At 37.2% G+C, this 20,525-nt stretch overlaps 1 protein-coding gene across 2 annotated transcripts in view; it reads left to right on the top strand.

Annotated features, from left to right (window-relative positions):
• CFAP95 (cilia and flagella associated protein 95) overlaps positions 1-17,944 on the top strand; it is an 80,296-nt gene extending 62,352 nt beyond the window's left edge. The window contains exon 5 of one of the 2 annotated variants that reach the window (XM_012736819.3): positions 14,701-17,944. In XM_012736819.3, coding sequence (XP_012592273.1) covers positions 14,701-14,731 — 31 coding nt within the window. In that variant the 3' untranslated portion in view covers positions 14,732-17,944. The remainder of the gene's footprint in view (positions 1-14,700) is intronic. The other variant, XM_012736810.3, reaches the window with a different exon arrangement.
• Positions 17,945-20,525: the final 2,581 nt, after the last annotated feature.

Below are 20,525 nucleotides of genomic sequence, written 5' to 3'. Positions count from 1 at the left end.
GGGAGAAAGGAGAAATTGCTGAGATTTATGATATTTTTATTTATTTAGCGATATTAGCTATTTGTGGGAGGCAATAGAATGTTTTATGGTTATGATTTATTTTTGAAGGTTTATAGATTTCAGGGAGAAAATATTGCAGTACCTAAAATATATTAGTCACTTTCTTCTTCATCTTAATTTATTGCCACCCCCTCCCTGAATTCAATTTACCTGGAATAAGAACCTACTTTTCTATTCATTTGTATTGCATCAACACATAAAAATAAGTGGCTTAATTTAGCTCTGGGAAATTTGTACGTTAATTTAAAAAATCCAGTTTATAAGTTGAACATATTTTTACTTTAAAAATTATGTAACAGATGTTAGGCCAGAATTTCACAGGAGCACAGAACAGAGAGACAGACTCACTGAGGCTGAAAATAGGAGTTTTATTAGCTAGCTTGAGCTAGGGTCCAAGTCTCAGAGCACCAACATGGCACCCTTTATTTGGACAAGGACCCTCCACACTGTGGGACGGAGCCCTTTATACCCTGGGTGCATGATTTGTCCTCGAGCTTGCCCTTTACATTGATTGGTTGGCCCCTTGTGCCTGCTTTTCTGCATTTTATTTTGCCTTAATTCTGATTGGCATTACTCCATTCTGGGTGCCATTTGATTGGCCCTCGAATCCAAGTTTTCTTTCTGCATTTTGTTTCATCCCATAATTCCCTGCGATCAGCCCCCACCTCAAGTGAACTTCCTAAAAGCAAGCACGCAATATACAGAAGCTGAAAGAAAGCGGTTAGCCTGAGGCTTCACACACAGACAAAACAGATTACTTCCTATTGGCCTGTTCTTGAAGTCTTAAAGTCTTAACTGGTGCCATAGACATGAGATAGAAATAGGAGACTTAATTTTTGACAAAGAAAAGGGAAAAAAAAGTCATCTTTATTTTCAGATAGTATGATGATATGCTTAAGAAAACCAAGATATTAAAATGAAAAGTAATTAGAACGAATAAGACAATAGCTTTCCTTCATATCCGCACTAACCAGTTAGTAAGATATAAAAGGAAAAATACACAAATTATTATAGCAACAATAATTTAAAATACTTTTATGAGGAAAATTTTACCAAGATCAATAAAAGATGTGGCAGTTTATCTCCAAAGATGGCAGCCCTTGCTGCTTGCACAGGCCACTTTGCCCTCAAGGAATTATCCCTCCATCTTGAGTCTGAGCAGTCGGGACTGATTTGATCACTGGAACATGGCGAAAGTGGCCTTGCACCAGTTCTAAGCCTTGCCTTAAGAAGACTGCTTCTGCCTCTTGGTGCCCTGAGCTACCAGGTGAGAAATCCAGGCTACTGTGCTGGAGGGAGGGAGCCTGGAGAGGAACACTGACGAGGACAAGCTTGACTTACCAGTGAGGAAGCCATCATGGACATCCATCTTAGCTGAGCCTGGACGGCAGCTCCAGCTGCCACCCGCCTGCAGCCCATGACAGACTGCAAGAAGAAACTGAAGCCTTTAAGTTCGTCTGTTTGTTTTAAACTATGAACCAAAACATAACTGATGCAGATATCTTAAATCAAAGGGAATAACTACCATTTTAGGGAACTGAAAAACTAAACTAATCATAAATTAAATTTATACACTTATTATAATTACAATCAAAATCCCAGTGGATTTTGTTTTCTATCAGAATTCTAGGATCCTAAGAATTATTTGAAACAGCAAACAGATGAGCATAATCAGTAATTTTTTGAAAAAGTGGCAGAATTTAGGAGGAAGTTAAAGGATTTAGGACACTACCTTTATTATATGTTATTTTTTAATTTAAAAATAGCATTTAAGTCATGAAAACAGCAGATATGGTAGATTATGGATTAATAATGCTTAATACAAAAAAGAACTCACATTATCAGTAGAAAAAATGTTAATGACCCTAGAAAAATAAGCAAAGTACACACATGGCCAATTTACAAAGAAGGAAATATAATTAAATAACTAGAAAGATAGGGAAAATACTCAATTTACAAATAATAAAAGAGGTGAGTGAAAACAATAAGATATTTTTGCAAATAAAATTGGCAATATTTTTAAAATACCATTTGACCAAAAAACTCATCTTCTAGGAAACTTCTCCAAAGAAAAATAATTCAAATGGGAAAAAATTTATATCTAAATATACTCATCACTGAATTATTTATAATGGCAAAACTTGAAAAGTACTTAAATGTTTGGTATTAGAAATAATGTTAATCGAAAATGTTATATGAGATATTGAACAGCCTTTATAACGTCCATAGATAGTTTTTAATGTCTTAATAAATTTTTATTTGAGGTTAAGAAAAACATTAAGATACAAAATTACATGTATATTTTATCTAAACTATATAAAATGTAGAGATAATTTTAAAGCTGGAGAAACTGCCATAATGCTTGTTAAGTTGTCCATTGAATATTGAGATTCTAGGTGATTTTCTTCATCTTTATGCTTCTTAGAATTTTCTAATGCAACAAGCATAATGGATTATAATCAGAAAAACTGCAAGGAAACAAATATGTTATTTAAAAATACATTTCAGGTCCATTTTTTAATTTAAATGGGATTTGACTCTATCTTCAAATAAGCAGCAGCTATAAGACACCTAATTAAAAACTGAAAAAAATTCAAAGAATTAAATATAATTATAAACAATGTGGGATGTATTCTCAGGGCACATAAATCTTTAGCTATTTTGTCATGTATTCATGCTTTTAATTTTTTCAGCATTATTTCTAATATTCCTCACATTACTTGTTGCCACATTAACAGCAAGGCACACTTTAGCAGTTGTTTGCCTTTATTTGAGAGATTTGTTTGTTCAATTCTGACTTCTATGCCCGAGTAATTGATTTTGAGCCATGATTTTAGCACTGCTTCTAACACCCACATTTAATGAATGCTTGCAATACATTTCTATTGAATACAAAAAATATTTTAGATTATAGTGACAGTGGTTGGTTAAATAACAGAAGAATAGTGATTGAATGCTGACATAGAAGTTAGCATGCACAGAAACGAATGTGTGATTCACAAAATACTGACGAAGGAGACTATTTATTTACTTGCTAGAGACTTCACCATGTGGCCTTTGCATAAACACAGTTCACCATTCATTCTGCCTCCTGCCTCTGCAATTATGTGATTTTTGAGGAAATCTGAAAATATTTGGATTCATATTATTTCAAATGTTGTGCATGAATTAAGACTTTATTAATTTTTATATTATGGTCTCTTAAATTTGCTTAATTCATATTTGTATAAAGTTGGAACAGCATTACAGGAAATAAATTATTATCCGATAGCTCTAACCATACCTAGCAAAATACAGATGATTAGGAAGCTATGAAGTTGTTTCCAAGGAGAGAAATGGAAAAGAATTGCAAGCTATTTCTTCTGAACTACACCTCTTAAGCTGGATGCTTATTCCAACTCACCTCAATTTCAATTAAAGGTACCTTCTCTTGAAATCTTCTCCATAATCTCCCGAAGAAGGTGCCTTAGGGGATTGGTCCAAGACTGGCTGTTTGGTACCTGAGCCTTAAGGAAAGGGGGAAGTGAGGTGAGGACAACAGCGGGGAGCAGTGGGGAATTGACTGGACACACTCAGGAAGAGAGAAGAAAAGAATTAGTTCAGTCAGGAACCAGCAAACTCAGGAAGTGGAAGGGTCAAAGGAAGGAAAATGTTGGTTAACAAAACAACAAATACAATAGCAGTGAAGGAGTGAGAGAGTTGAAGAATAGGCAAGGATCAAAGAGGGTAGTCAAAATTTATTTCAGAGGTGGGACAGTTCTGGGGAATGACAGGGTCCAGGGGGTGGCTGTGACAGTGAGCTTCTAGAATGGAATCAAATCCATTGACTTTAGAAGGGGAAGGAATGGTTAATTAGAATATTGGCTAGATCCAAAACATGGGTGTTGGAAATCAGCCTTACAAGAGAGTGGTATAAAAGGGTGGGGCCAAAGACTGTGAATCAGATGACCAAGGCCTCAGTGAACTTCAGGGAGCACCTTGGAAGTTAATGCCTCTTCCTAGCCTTGCAGCTACTACTGGGGTATATCCGGTTGGTCAGTATTGAGTGTGAAATGCTATTTTGTTTTTCTTAATAGAGCTGACTTTTGAATTATCTTTTCAGACATGAGTTTTTTTTTTTAAAAAAAAAACCAAACAAACAAAACCCAAACTGTTGCATTACCTAGTTCATCCAGAGATAGAAAACTGAGGACGTTTTTAATAGAGGAATTATGTTTTAAAGTTGGCATGCATCCCAAATTGACCACAAAGGATTTGTGTACTTTTCGTATTAAAGAAGAGAAACTCTATCTGTTTAACAGTTATTTCTATCAGTGGCAGGGTTGGCCTGTCCTACCACTGGGACTCAGTGCACTGGTACACACATAGCATTATTAAAATATTGATATTTCTGTGCCAGTTGAAAATTAGCTGTGGTCTGAAGTCTCCCAGGACACCGCTGGCCCAGCCCTGCCCAGGACTCCCTGGGCTCAGGGTTGCATTATGACTTTCCTGGGCCTTAAGCACTTTGCCATCATGGGTCACTTCCTCCATTAAAAAAAATTAAACAATATTTTACAACTGAGTTGGTATAAAGACAAATATAATCAAAATTGGATTATATTCTTTTTTTAATTTAAAGCTTATTAAAGAATATCTTTCTTAGGCTATATTTCTTATTTGCATTCTGTAAAGAATACCCACCTTTTCTCCCTTCTTTTATACTGTTTGAATCGTTGACTATTTTTGACTCTTATTTTATTTTATGGCCATGCAATATAACCATGTTATTGTTAATCCTCCTGAAATTATTACCAAACACCAATGAGTATTATGTGATTTAGTTTTACATAATGAGTATTATGAGTAAACATAATGAGTATTATGTAATACTCATGCATAATGAGTATTATTATGAGTAATACTCATACATATTTTTCTTTGTAGTGAAACCTTACTATGTTGACTGGATTCATTAATGATGTAGATATATTTTTACCCACAGCCTAAACTTCTTTGTACTTATCATGACTCTTTTCCTTTAGTTAAGAGTCTGGTGTGTTCTATTAATACCTAGGGGTAGTAATTGTTTCTTAAATACATAACAAAAATATATCCCACTAGTTACATATTCAATATAGCTACATTTGCCAATTACTTTTGTTTGTGATGTAATCACAGGGGGAAAATGTCCAATAGAAATAAAATCTTTGAAATTTAGTGAAGGAAATAAATGAGGGGCTCTGTCTGAGATGCCCATCCCCCATTGGTCCCCAGGGTAGATAAGGTGGGTTTGGCTGTAGGGTATTTTTTCTTCTCCCACATTCTCTGCATGTGTGCTTAGAAGACAACCTTGTTAGTGAAAGGCAGGTCTTTAGTCGAGTACACATAAGTGGTAAAGACTTTTATACATGATGTATACCAAAAATAGGGAGATGAAATATCACAGCAGTTTACTTTTATATCTACTTTCATTCCATCCAACATGACATTCACATAAATAAGCTTGCTGCCTCAAATACCTTTTTAAGAGTAAATGGAATACCCAAAATGAGCATACTTATAGGCACACCAGGGAAGAATGGTCTTTGCTGTACTAATGCCAGGTGGCTAATAGCTATCTTTAATGGTGGACACAAGGTTAGTTTGCTGTGACTGATTTGGCCAGGAAACATAACCCATTATGCATTTTTATGGATGATCTGGATGAAGGAATTGAGATTGTGTTTTCAAATTACCTTATGATATTAAATTAGACAGAGTTACTGATGTTCCAGAAGGCAGGCCTGCAACTGAAAATGACCTTGAAAAATAAAACTATCAAAAACAAAAGATCCTAAAGAAAAAGGATGAAACCAAATAAGAATAGTATAACCAAAGAACAGCCTACCAGAAGATGGGAAAAAATTTGGTGAAGAGGACTGGGTATACAGTGGAGTAAGAAACAACAGTGTCATTTATTGTGAAAAAAGGTGCAGATGGTGCTCAGAGTAAGGACATAGCACTGGAGGGGCAATGGGGATGGTGGTGGTGGGTGGGCATGTAAGAGCTCATCATTTAAACTTTGACACATATTACTGATGGAGGTGGTACAACCATGTTCTGTTTGTCCTTCATAATGAGGGAAGGTCAATTGGGGAAACCACTCACAAAGAAAACCTTCCTTTAACTTATCCTAACTTATCTTGCAATGGTCTGTTAAAAATAAGAAAAAGGAAAGGAAAGAGAAGAAAAGGCAGAAGAAAGCTTTCTTAACCAGTTTTCTTAAGGCCAATTTTCTCCTATAGTGATTCTTTTGCTGCTGTAACTTTAGTGCTTCCTGTTTCTGCAGGGCCTGTTTTGCCTTCAGCAGTTCCTTCCTCTGACAGTCTCTCTTTTCCACCTTTTACCAGCATGTTTTATTGAATTTCTTCAACCCTCACAGAAAGAGCACACTCGAAGATGGCTAGAGATTGATTAATACTGTTGTGATTTGTCAGGGCTTGCTGTCTGTCATGCCTCTGTGGAAGTTAGCAATTGTTGGTTACCACTTAGAGGTTGCATTCTTCAACCTCCCTCCTGCTTCAGAACCTATGACATTGCAACCCTTTCTCTTTCCCTCTCCTTTGTCCTCCATGGCTTCTTTATGGACCCATCCACAGGCATCCCTAACATCTGGGCCCCAGAACCCAGAGAACTGATCTAATTTTACACAACCTCAGAGAACTCATCCACTCCCATGGCTCTGCACCAACCATCTTTTGGGAATAAACTTTATTGTTATGTAATTTCAAACTTATAGGAAACTTTCAAAAATTGCACAAGGAGCTCTGACGTAATCTTTCCACAGAGTCACCAGTTGTTTACCACATGAGAATAGGCTAAAGACATCATGCCTATTTCCCCCTACGTAGTTCGATGTGTATTTCCTAAGAACAAGGACATGTAGCTATGGTACAGTTTTCCAACCTCAGGAAAATGGATCCAGTACAATTGTGTAATCCACAGTCTATATTCAAATATCATCCCTGGTCCCCAAAATGTTCTTTGTAACTATTTTTTCCCTGCCAATGATCACTGGTGCGCACAGGGCACTGACTTCTCTCCAGGCCATCTGTCCCACAGCACCATCTTCCAAAGAAACATTTTGTACTGATGTCATCTCTACTTTAAAATGTCTAAAATGTGACTCATCATTTTCCCCCAAAACAAGTCCTCCCCCATCTCCATGTCTTTCTTATTCTTGTTAGTGTTATTATGACTCTTCCAGCCATCCAGGTTTGAAGCTATGAATCATCTTTAGTTCTTCTTCTTTTTTTTAAAATTTTTTTTACAAAAGTTACCAAATTATTTATTTTCAAATGAAACCATAACAAATTAGAATATTGTTATTTTTGAATTATATATAATGACACATAGGTATTTTATTTTTATTTTTTTATTTCAGAATATTACAGGGGTACAAACGTTTTGGTTACATAAATTGCTTTTGTACCATTTGAGTCAAAGTTATAAGTGTGCCCATCACCCAGATGTGTGCATTGTACCTGTTTGGTGTGAATTACCCATTCCCTTCTCCCCACCCCACCTACTTGATTTCCAATGAATGTTATTTCCATATGTGCACATAAATGTTGATTGATTAGTTCCAATTTGATGGTGAGTACATGTGGTGTTTGTTTTTCCATTCTTGTGATACTTCACTTAGAAGAATGGTTTCCAGTTCCATCCAGGTTAATACAAGAGGTATTAGTTCACCATTTTTTAAATGGCTGAGTAGTACTCCATGGTATACATACATTGCATTTTATTAATTCACTCATGCATTGATGGGCACTTGGGTTGTTTCCATGTCTTTGCAATTGTGAATTGTGCTGCTATAAACATTTGAGTGCAGGTATCTTTTATATAGAATGTCTTTTTTCCTTTGGGTAAATACCTAGTAGTGGGATTCCTGGATCAAATGGTAGGTCTACTTTTAGTTCTTTGAGGTATCTCCATTCTACTTTCTATAGAGGTTGTACTAGTTTGCAGTCCCACCAGCAGCGTATGAGTGTTCCTGTCTCTTCACATCCATGCCAACATTTGTCATTTGGGGACATTTTGATAAAAGCTATTCTCGCTGGAGTTAAATGATATCTCATTGTGGTTTTGATTTGCACTTGCTTGATGATTAGAGATGTTGAGCATTTTTTCATATGTTTGTTGGCTATTAGTCTTCTTTTGAAAAGTTTGTTTATCTCTTTTGTCCACTTTTTAATGGGGTTGTTTGATTTTTTCCTTGCTGATTTGCATCAACTCTTTATAGATTCTTGTTATCAGCCCTTTACTGGATGTATATCATGCAAATATTTACTCCCATTCTGTAGGTTGTCTATTCCCTGTAATGATTGTTTTCTCAGCTGTGCAGAAGCTTTTTAATTTGATCAGGTCCCATTTATTTATTTTTGTTGTTGCTTTGATTGCCCTTGGAGTCTTCTTCATAAATTCTTTGCTTAGGCCAATGTCTATAAAGAGTCTTCCAACATTTTCTTCTAGAATTCTTATAGTTTCATGCCTTAGGTTTAAGTCTGTTATCCATCATGAGTTAATTTTTGTGAGTTGTGGAGGGTACAGATCCTGTTTCAGTCTTCTACATGTGACTGTCCGATTGTCCCAGCACCCTTTCTTAAATAGGGATTCTTTTCCCCAGTGTATGTTTTTGTCTGCTTTGTTAAAGGTCAGATAGCAATATGAGGATGCTTTTATACCTGGGTTCTCAGTTCTGATCCTTTGGTCTATGTCTCTGTTCTTGTGCCATAAGCATGCTGTTTTGGTTACTATAGAATACTTATAGAATAGCCCAAAGTCTGATAAATTGATGCCTCCCAATTTGTTCTTTTTTCTTAAGGTTGCTTTGGCTCTACAGGGTCTTCTCTGGTTCCATATAAAGCTTAGAATTAATTTTTCTAGATTTGTGAAAAATGATGTTAGTATTTTAACAGGGAATGCATTGAATTTGTAGATCACTTTGGGTAATATAGACATTTTAACAATGTTGATTCCGCCATTCCATGAGCATGATAATGTTTTTCCATCTGTTTACATCCTCTGCTATTTCCTTCCTCAGCGTTTTGTAGTTCTTCCTGTAGAGAAAGCACCTCCTTAGTTAAATAAATCCCTAGATATTTTATTTTCTTTGTTGCTATTGTGAAGGGTATTGAGTCTTTGATTTGGTTCTCAGCTTGACTGTTTTGGCATATATGAATGCTACTGATTTGGGTACGTTGATTTTATAATCTGAGACTTTGCTGAATTTGTTTATCAATCCCAGGAATCTCTTGACAGAATCTTTGGGGTTTTCTAGATGTAAGATCATATCGTCAGCAAAGAGAGAGATAGTTTGACCTTTTCTGCCCTCATTTGGATACCTTTGATTTCCTTCTCTTGTCTGATTGCTCTGACTAGGACTTCTAGCACTATGTTGAATAGAAGTGGTGATAGAGGGTTCAACATACAGAAATCTATAATATAATTCATCACATAAATAGAAGTGAAAACAAAGATCATATGATCTTCTCAATAGATGCAGAAAAAGCATTTGACAAAATTCAGCACCATTTTATGATAAGAACACTTAATGAAACAGGCATAGATAAGACTTACCTTTAAATGATAAAAGCCATATATTACAAACCCACAGCCAACATCACACTGCATAGAGAAAAATTAAAAGCATTCCCACTTAGAACTGGAATCAGACATTATGTTGGGTTTATCAGGGTATTAAATTCATTTCAACTTATGAATACTTTCAACTTAGATGAATTAATTGGGACATAACTGCACTGTAAGTTGAGCAACATCTGTGTATGTGTGTGTGTATAAAATCATTAAACCTAGGGGTGGTCTTGAGGACCCTAACATACCCTACTCTTCTCCCTGAAAAGAGAAGAAAAATCACATTTTCCAAAAGTGGCTGTAACTTGTGTTCCTCTCCCATGTGCTTTCACAATGTGATTTTGATGCTTTTCCCATTGGCAGGCAGGGCCTAGGTTACCTTCCCTAGAATCTGAGTGAACTCATGTAGTTATTCCCGCCGACAGCCCCAGCTGAGGTTCCGACAGACAGCCAGCATCAACTACCAATCAGAATGAGAAATGTTCCCAGCCCCTATCCCTCAACTCACCTCCAACTTTCAAGTCCTCCCAGCTGCGGCCCCAGACATGGTGGAGCAGAGACATGGTGCCTTTGTTGTACCCTGTCCGAATTCCTGACCCACAGAATCTGGAGGCAGAATAAAGGCCTACTATGGTGCACTACTGATTGCCGGGCAGGGTGGATGTTATGTGGCCGTAGTAATGGCTTCTTTCTAAGATGGCATCCGGCTGTGTGAAGAGAGGGATGTGATTTAGCATCCTGGTGCCAGAGGGGAGAGTAGGGATTTGCATATGGTGTTCTGCACCTGTCTTGGTGTCTGGGGTAATATGCCTAGTCCACACGGTTGCTCTTTTCCTTGTTGACATGAGTGGCCAAACTATGTGGGCACTGTAACTAGCAGTCTTTTTCTCTTTGTCTCTGGGCTTGATTGGAGCCCAGAGGCATGTCTGAGATGACTCTGCCTTATTTCCACTCCCATAGATACTGTAGACCCCACTGGAGCCTTCTGTGAGTCTTAATCAGTCCCAGCTCCAATGTTCAGTGCTGCAGCTGCTAGTAATAATATCCCCCTCTGCAGACTTGCAGCTACTGCAGGATCTTGTCTATGCCACAGAATACCAAAAGTGGCTCAGGATTGATGAATCTTAGAGGTTCCCCTGCCCGATCATGCTAGGCAAAGGAGAGGGCAGTTGGAGAGTGATCTATTTCAAGAGTTCTCAACAGAAATGGGGGCCAGGTGCCCCCTGTGCCTTTTTGCCACCATCTCATTTATCTAATGCATTTCTCTCTGTCCAGTTCAAAGGGACTCTGGCTGATTCAAGCCCAGGGATGGGAAAATTGGGAAAGACATTTTTTCTGCTTCCCTTCTCCCTTAATTTTTCCTTCCCAGGATTCTCTAAATAGACTCTTCCCTGTGTTCCTTCTCTTTATTTCAACTCTCCTCTAAGCCTTTGTGGCAAAGGGCATTTTTCTCTGTGCATTTGGAGAACTCTGTAATCTGAGTCTCCCAGATTTGATTATTGATATTCTGAAGTCCTCAAAAATGTGAGTTGGACTACAAGGCTATGGTCTTGCTCAGAAATTATTTTGCATGTTAGAAGTTGGTGTTACTTTGCTCTTTTGTTGGCATTTTTCTGTAAGGTGAAACCATACAAATAATTTTCCAATTATTAGCCCCTTCATTGGTTTGAGTGGTACACCAAACTGTTTGCTTGTTCAGGAGTCCCATCATCTCAATTTTGCCTTGGTTCTGAGCTGCAGTCAATATTAGGGTCCTTTAAGGTTATTCTTGGTGCACCTACTTTTTTTTCTACTCTGTTTCATGCCTTTTTATTAAACTTTGAAAGGCTTTCTTATAATATGTATATCCTCTGGGTTTCCAGTAGTTTGTTTTAATTTTGTTAATTTGTTAATTTGTTTCTGCTTTGTTCACCTATACCATGTTTGCATCCTCCTGATTCCTGGTGGTATGCTTAGTCACAGACTCACTGTTTGCCTCCACTCCTACTTTTTCTATATGCCCTGTTCCTTTGGTTATGACCCACTTCCTTGCTCTGATTCCAAGTATACCTCAATGTTCCAATATTGCAGATTATTTGGATGTACATTAGTTAGGATGCTTTTAGTGAGATGCTCAAATCCCAGCTCAAACAGGATCAGACAATAACAGCAATATATTGGTTTATATTTTTTGAAAAGTCAGATTTCAGGAATGGATTGATATAACAATGCCATCATGTTTCTTACTGACTTTCAAATCTGCCTTTTATGGTGTTGGTTTCATGCTAGACTGATTGTAGGAGGGCTGCCAACAGCAACCTGGGCTAGATGCTTCTTCATTTATGTCCAAATGGTGGGAAAAGAGCTTCTTTCATCCAAACCATTGAACAAAAAATCCTGGGCTTTAATCTTTTGGGGCAAATTCAAGTCATATGCCTAACACTGAACCTGATTGTCTTAGACCAATTAGATACTGCCCTAGTAGACCTGGGGTTGGGGTCAGTCCTGCTCAAACTGCAAGGCTGTTACACATTGGGAAATGGGAGAAGTAGATTCAGGGGTGAGCTGGAGCCAGCTCTTCATAGTTTGCATGAGCTGATTATGCTTATGTATTCCTTAGTGTTCACTGACATCATGCTGGTAACTTGAAGTCAGCCAGAGTAGGTGTATTTACACCACAGAAATTGGCAGATGCTGTAAATCTTTTTTTTTTTCTTCCTTCAGAAAGATATATTCTCCAGCAAACTGGTATTAACTGAGTAGCACCTAAGTGGACACACAGGTGCTACAGTAATAGGGTATTGGGGAGGTGGGAGGGGGGAGGGGGGCGGGTATATACATACATAATGAGTGAGATGTGCACCATCTGGGGGATGGTCATGATGGAGACTCAGACTTTTGGGGGGAGGGGGGGAAATGGGCATTTATTGAAACCTTAAAATCTGTACCCCCATAATATGCCAAAATAAAAAAAAAAAAAAAAGAAAAAGAAAATTAGAGGCACCCAGTGTAACATTGTTAATGGGCAGCAGTCTCTTAACCAATTTTTCTAACTTCAGAATTGCTCACCCAAGGCATTCAATCTTTTTTAAAATAACAGCTTTACTGAGATACACAATTCCACATACTATAAAATTCACCCTTTTAAAGTATGCAATTCAGTGATTTTTAGTATATTCACAGGGTTGTACAATCATCACAATAATTTCAGAACATTTTATCACCCTCAAAAGAAACCCTATACCTATTAACAGTCACTGCCCATCTATCTTCCTGTTCCCTGGCAACCACTAATCTACTTTTTTGTCTCTGTGGGTTTGCCTGTTCTGGACATTTCATATAGGAAATGATACAAAATATGATCTTTTTTGTTTAGCTTCTTTCACTTAGCATAATGTTTCCAAGTTTCATCTGTGTTGTAGCATGTTTCAGTACTTTATTCCCTTTGTTGCCAAATAATATTTCATTGTATGTATAGACACATTTATTGATCCACCCCATGGATGACATCTGAGTTATTGAGATCTAACTCTAATCACAGTTCTAGAATCCAGTTCTTCCTACCTCTAGTTTTTAGTATTTCTCCTGCCAGAATCAGTTTCCCAGAACACTGCATTTTATCTTGTCACTCACCTCAAAAAGATAAATCCTCCTCTCTGTATATGAAATGCTAAAGGAACATGTAGACTTTTCATTGGAAGCTCTATTCAGTTTGACTGCAGCAGGGTTAGGAATGAGAAGATCCTGCCTCCCTCTGAGAGGAGGGTTTGGGCTAGTGTTACCCAAATCTCATTTAAAGGAATTCTATCTGCACGACCAACCAATCTTCCAAAAAGCTGAAAGAAATAGCCCCCAACGACAAAAACTAAAGCCCAAACCATATAGAACAGTGACAAAATATTATGTACCTTTATGATTTTATAGGTTATATTCCTTTTCATCTCTTGATTATTAAAAGTTTTGTGAAAATCTTAGAGGGACAAGGGGTTTTACAGTGAGGCAGACCTAATTTATAGTCCTGGCTTAGTCACTCACTTATTATTGGCTTTCTTTAAATTCTCTCCTGAGATTTTTTTAATAAGCAAATCAACTTTTCTTATATGTAAAGAGGGAGTAATAATTCATGCTTGAAAACCCAGTTATAGATAAAAAGGTATAAACACTCAAGTACTGTGCCCAACTCATAATAGGCACTCAATAAATAAATGGACACTATTATTGTTGAATATATGGTTAAAATTTCAATTGTTTTCAACAAAACCAATCTAAGATCAGAACTATTTTGGTGTTCTTTCATTGTTCTATAGCTTTGGTGATTTAATTTCAATATTGTCCTAGTGCTTTAAAATTAGAACCAATTTAAAGCAGAAATTAGATAATCATTAAAAGGTTTTATGTTCCATGTCTGTGATCACCCCTGGTATAATCTAAAAGAATCAATATTTCTTTTGGGAAATGGTCAATGATAGTGTCTCATTTTATTACAATGAAGTTTTTATGAAGTAGCCTTAGGGATAAACATCTTAAACACTATACTGGGTTATGTTGAGGTAAATATCTCATAGGAATAAATCTTAGAGCTTGGCATTTACCATTGTCCTGGAAAGTATGACTTGGTAGCAATTATTAAAGATATAACCCAAGATATTGTTCTTTGGAATGGTCATAACTTATATTTTAAGAAAGGTGTTGAATGGTAGTTAAATTGTAATTGTTTTGGTCTTATTTAGATGATCATAAAATTTAAATTGTTCTTTATGCTATTTGTGGTTTAGAAAAGTTTTTACATGTATAATAACTCAACTTTTTAGTTTTATAAATAAAACAACCATGAATTAGTTCCCTCTTTCAGCATTTGAAGTACTTATAAATGCAATAACCATTTTTTTCCATTGAAGTGTTTGTTATTTGAGAAACCAAATTAATCAATTGTTAAAAATTAATCTTTGATCATAGAATAACATATTAAAGATAAACTTTTGAAAATCATTTCTTTTTATATATTTCAGTAATTCAATGTTATTTCTTTTTCTCCCCTCATAGGATTATCCTTGTCAATATGATTATTCCATAGTCCACAGAAAATGCCGTTCTCAGTTCACAGAACTCGATGGTTCCAAAAGATTTGGCATCAACACTTGGCATGATGAGAGTGGGATTTATCCTAATTCAGATGTAAAACAAAAACTCTACCCATTGACTGGTGGTCCTATTGTCCCCCTTTAAAAATAATGTATAGAATCAAATTCTCTGACTAATGAAAAATAATGGATATAACAATTGATAATTTTCTATCTTAATAAAATGCAATGTGTTACTATAGTAGTTTCCTGTAAACATAGAATCTAATATTCTAGACCAATGTTTATATACTTGTTTTCATAGGCTACTCTGGTATTTTCCAAAGTTGTGTTATGTGTACCACCAAGCGTGTATCACACAATTCTAGATGATATTTGATAGAATTTAATTTAATTTAGGGGACTGTACATTTCTTTTAACAATTATTGGAAGAATGCATAAAACTGGCATAATCAAGCATATGATTGCATAGGGTGTGGCTAATTGTAAAAAAGTGAGCTAATTTAAATTCCTTTTAAAGACAAGTTTTAAATGAATAAAAATATAAGTACTCAGATTTGACATAAAATATAAATGGCCAAAGTTTGAGTAACACTGGCCCTATAATAATGTTGAATGTGTGGATGTTTTTAGCAGGGAGGATGTCTATTTATAGATTTTGCTTTATCTATGGTAACTAATTGTTCTGTGGATTATTTATTCAGTGTGATGTTTTCCTTATTCAAAATAAGACTTTTTGAGTATATGAGATCACAGAGATGCAGACAGAATCTTCATGAAATTTAGGTGTTTCATGGGAAATCCAGTCATCTAATGTTAGATTTAGAAAAAATTGTAGCAATTATTTTGACTCACTCTCCCATTTTACAGATAAGCAAACAGAGGCCTGCAGACGTTTAATTAGATTGCTCTGTTAGTCAGTTGGGGCTGCCATAACAAAACATCATACACTGGGTGCCTTAAACAACACAAATTTATTTTCTCACAGTTTTGGAGGCTGAAAAGTTCAAGATCAGGATTCTGGCAGGGATTGCTTTCTGGTGAGAGCTCTCTTCTTGACTTGCAGACAACCATCTATCTTCTCACTGTGTCCTCAAACGGTAGGACAGGGGTGGGGAAATCTCTTTCTCTTTCTCTTCTTTCTTTTTTTTTTTGGCACAAGTTCTCACTTCGTTGCCCTGGCATGAGGGCAGTGGCATGATCATAGCTCACAGCAACCTGAAACTCCTGGGCTCAAGCAATCCTCCTGCCTCAGCCTCCCTAGCTGGGACTAAAGGCACAGCCACCATGCCTGGCTAATTTTTCTATTTTTTGTTGAGATGGGGTCTTGGCATGTTGCTCAGGCTAGTCTCAAACTCCTGGCCTCAAGCGATCCTCTCACCTCAGCCTCCCAACGCACTAGGATTATAAGTGTGAGCCACCTCGCCTGGCCCGCTTTCCTATTCTTTTGATATATATACTCTTCCTCTTCCTATGAGGCCATAGTCCTATTGGATTAGATCCTCATTCTTACGATCTCATTTAACTTTAATTGCCTCATAAAGACTCTATCTCCAGATAGTCACATGGGGTTTAGGTCTCCAATATGAGAATCTGGGGAGGCCACAATCCAGTCTACAGCTTTTGCGCAGGGTTATTTATATAAATAGCAGATTTTGATCTTTGAGGTGCTTAAATACTTTTATCTTTTTCTGAGGATGGGTTTAATTATTTGGTCAACTTAGGCTTCATTTACTTTCATTATTTTTCTTTAAAAAATGAATTCATGAAATAGCATTTCATGATCAATGCTAATTGAGCACTGCCTCCAATTCTTGACAAAATATGAGAAAGACTATAAGATTTTTGCTGGGAGAAATGATAATTAATAAATAAACTGTGATATGCCGGGTAAGCATTAACCAGTGGAATTTTACTATAACTCCTTGCTGCTTTAAAGTATCTGTGTAGCCGGGCGTGGTGGCTCCCGCCTGTAATCCTAGCACTCTGGGAGGCCGAAGCGGGTGGATTGCTCGAGCTCAGGAGTTCAAAACCAGCCTGAGCAAGAGTGAGACCCCATCTCTACTATATATAGAAAGAAATTAATTAGCCAACTAATATATAGGGAAAAAATTAGCTGGGCATCGTGGCACATGCCTGCAGTCCCAGCTACTTGGGAGGCTGAGGCAGGAGGATTGCTTGAGTCTAGGAGTTTGAGGTCGCTGTGAGCTAGGCTGACTCCACAGCACTCACTCTAGCCTGGGCAACAGAGTGAGATTCTGTCTCAAAAAAAAAAAAAGTATCTGTGTATCAAAACATCACATGTACCCTATAAACACATACCACTATTATGTATCCATAATTGAAAATAAAAAATAAAGCACCTGCTTATATACACACACAAGTATATATGAAAAAGTATGTATTACAAATACATAAAAATATTTACATTCTAAATAGTGTTAATTCTTTACATATTGCCTATTCTAATGGATATCTACCTAGGATTACCTTTCCTTCCACAGACTACAAATTCAAGTTTAATCATTCCTAACACTCATTAACATATCTGGGGTGAACTGCAATTTGAAGTATGCAAATCTGGATGTCGAAGTACTCATCATTTGACGATTTCTTTTTGTGGAGAAAAAGTTTGAATGGCCACATCACTACTTTTGAATGCTGCCTGGTACTTAGAAAATAAAATAAAACTCACTTACTTTAGCAGAAATCTTATACTGTCACAATGACTAACATCACATTTTACATAAATAACCTGAGTCTGCCATGAAGGATCAACATAGAAATCAGTTTCAGTTTGAGTGAGAAGGAGAATGAAATAAGAGAGATTGTATTTAAACTAGTCAAGTAAAATCATGCATTGAAATCAAGGTTAGAGCAGGAGTTTGCCCCATGCCAAGTATTCAGTTGCCCTCAATATGTGAATGTCAGACTCAATGAACTCTACATCGTTATGCTGAAAACTGAATCTTTAAAGCAAAAGTATTTTATGTTAATATGGACATCTCTAGGGTAACTGCTTTAATAGATCATCTCACCAGTATCAAAGCATCATTCCAAACACGACAAGCTGGAATCCAGGTTCCATCATTGGAGAATATTGTCTGTGGGATGTGAATACATTGTCTCCTGGCTGGTCCACGTGTGCACTTTGCAGAATTCCTCCTAAGACCCCCAAAATAACACTATCTCTTGTGTGTTTATAAAGTTAATGAGATCTCTCTATGCATTACATTCAAATTTGCTCAGTGCTTTTCTTTCGGCTGTATGCATCGTGTGTCAGGCTGTTGGTGTGAGTCTGGCGTGGAGGAGTGCAGACTGCTGGGAGAAGGAAAGATTGCTGGGCAGAGCGTAAGCAGAGATATCACAATGGTGGTCCTTGAGTTACATTTGGCCCACAGATAAGTTTCATTTAGTTTGCACAGTGTTTTTAAAAATTAATTTAGAAAATTGAGCCAAACCTTACAAATTAGGGCATTATACTTAAAAATGTAGATTTTGCTTTCCTTGACAACCAGGGAGATCTGGGAGCTGTAGGCCACACTTTCATGCGGTAACAGCCAGCAGGGCTATGAGGGAGGGCAGGCTCTTTGGAAGGAGGCTCAGTTCATCATTTTGCTGCAGTTCCCACCTGGTACCTCTTACCCACTTATGGAGGCATTGTGACCCCTTACTAAGGAGGGTGGGGCAAACATAAAATAAGTTGTATGGTGAAGGGGAAAGGGTGGTAGAAAAGCAGCAAGCTGGCAGCTCTGGCAACTGGAAATAGAATGATGAAGGCAGAGGCTGCGTCCTAATAGTAGGGGTACAGCAAATCCGGTTCAGTTCAATTGTAAGTCAAGATCCCAGGGTAGATGAGGGAGAATTAAAGATAGGGCATGGGCCAAGGACTTCACTTGATAAATATAAAATAGAGAAACCTCAGACCAACTGGTTTATACTGGAATCCATTTGAGATGAAGGAGGAAGTGAGGGTACCAGGCCCGAGCCTTAGGATATGGCACTGGCCTGTCAAGATAAAGGGCAGTGCCCAGCCAGCTCAGTGGTTTAACCATAAAGGAAAGTCTCTCTTTGGATGTCAGTGCTCCAGAGGTGCAGAAAAATTCCAGATCTGCAAAGCCCCTCCCATGGGACATAGAGCATAGGTGTGGGCTGGGAGAGGCCATGGAAGTGCCTGGCACTGCCACCGTCAAGAACAGAGCAGCAGGAAAGTTCTTTGTGAAGGATGTGCAGACTACCAGCTAACTATTTCAGAGAGAGCAGCAGGGTAGTTTGCAGATAGCTGAAGCCCACTCCAAATAGCCAAGAACAAGCATGAGGCAAAGTTGTAAACCAAACTGGAAAACCCAAACAAAATCTAACACAGTGAATTAGTGTTCCAAATATTAAAAGCATACATTTTATTTAAAAAGTTTTAATAGCTTTATTGGGATATGACTCAAATACCATAAAATTCATCCTGTTAAAGTGTATAATTCCAATAATTCTTAGCATATTCACAAGGCTATGCTATCATCACAATCAATTTTAGAACATTTTCATGACCCACTAAAAGAAACCCATATCCGTTAGTCATTTCCCATTCCCTCCCAATCCCCTCAGTCTTAAGCAACCACTAATCTACTTTCTGTCTCTATAGATTTGCCTATTTGGGGTATTTTCTATAAGTAGAATCTTATAATATGTGGGTTTTTTGTCATTTTTTTTCCCCCAATGTTCATCCATATTGTATCATATATCAGCATTTTATTCCTTTTTGGATGAATAATATTCCATTGTATGGATATACCACAATTTATCCATTCATTAGTTAATGGACATTTGGGTTATTTCCACCTATGAACATTCATGTATGAGTTTTTGTATGAACATACATTTTCATTTCTCTTGGAGAGATACCTAGGGGTAGAATTGCTGGGTCATGTGGTAACTCTATGTTTAACCTTTTGAGGAACTGCTAATCTATTTTCTAAAGTAGTTTCACCATCTTACACTCCCACCAGCAATGCATGAGGGTTCCAATTTTTCCATATCCTTGCCAACATTTGTTATTTTTAGTTATTTTGATTATAGTCAATTTATCAAACACATTTCACATGAGTTCTTAGAGTGGCGACCATGTCTACTCATTTGGGGGCTACCAGTGTCTAAAAGAGTGGGCACTTAGAAATGCTGAAGGAATTAGCGTGTCTGCCATAATCACATGCTGGTATGTGCGAATGCATGGGTAATTGATAAAAATGCAATCCATATGATCAGAATGACCTTGTCTAAAAAGACTTAGATAATTAATGTTTGTCTTATCACAGGCTTCAGTGGTAATCTTGAGAAATGGGAGGAGTTGGCAAAATGGCCTAAGAAAATTTCACTTCCTGTATGGCAATTCTGAGTTTGCCAGAGCATCCATGGATCTGAGGAAATCCATCTTAAAGTAAAATAATGGTCACCAACAAACCAGATCACCAGTTAAAATAAACACTTCTTATGTCCCAGAGATGGTGAGAGTTGAACAGTACAACACAGTAGGTGTGATGCAGACCAAGCCTGGTGAGACAGAGGGCTGGAGGGATGGAGGGATGGCATGGAAGAGAAACTGGAAGGAAAATTATTTCAAGGAAATGCTATGCTGAAAATAAAGCTGTATGCATGCAACCATTCTCAGGTCCACAATTATTGTACAGACTTGGTCATCTCAGGTGCCCATGGTAGCTATAAATTTGGAGGATGGTGCTGACTTATATGTTTCAAGATAAATACTTAAAGTAGTATTATTTGCCTCCTTGTAT

This window comes from Microcebus murinus, chromosome 12 (assembly GCF_040939455.1).
Source record: "Microcebus murinus isolate Inina chromosome 12, M.murinus_Inina_mat1.0, whole genome shotgun sequence".
Lineage (NCBI taxonomy): Eukaryota > Metazoa > Chordata > Mammalia > Primates > Cheirogaleidae > Microcebus > Microcebus murinus.
The sequence above is the reverse complement of the archived record's forward strand: the minus strand, read 5'-3'. Positions and strand labels throughout refer to the sequence as shown.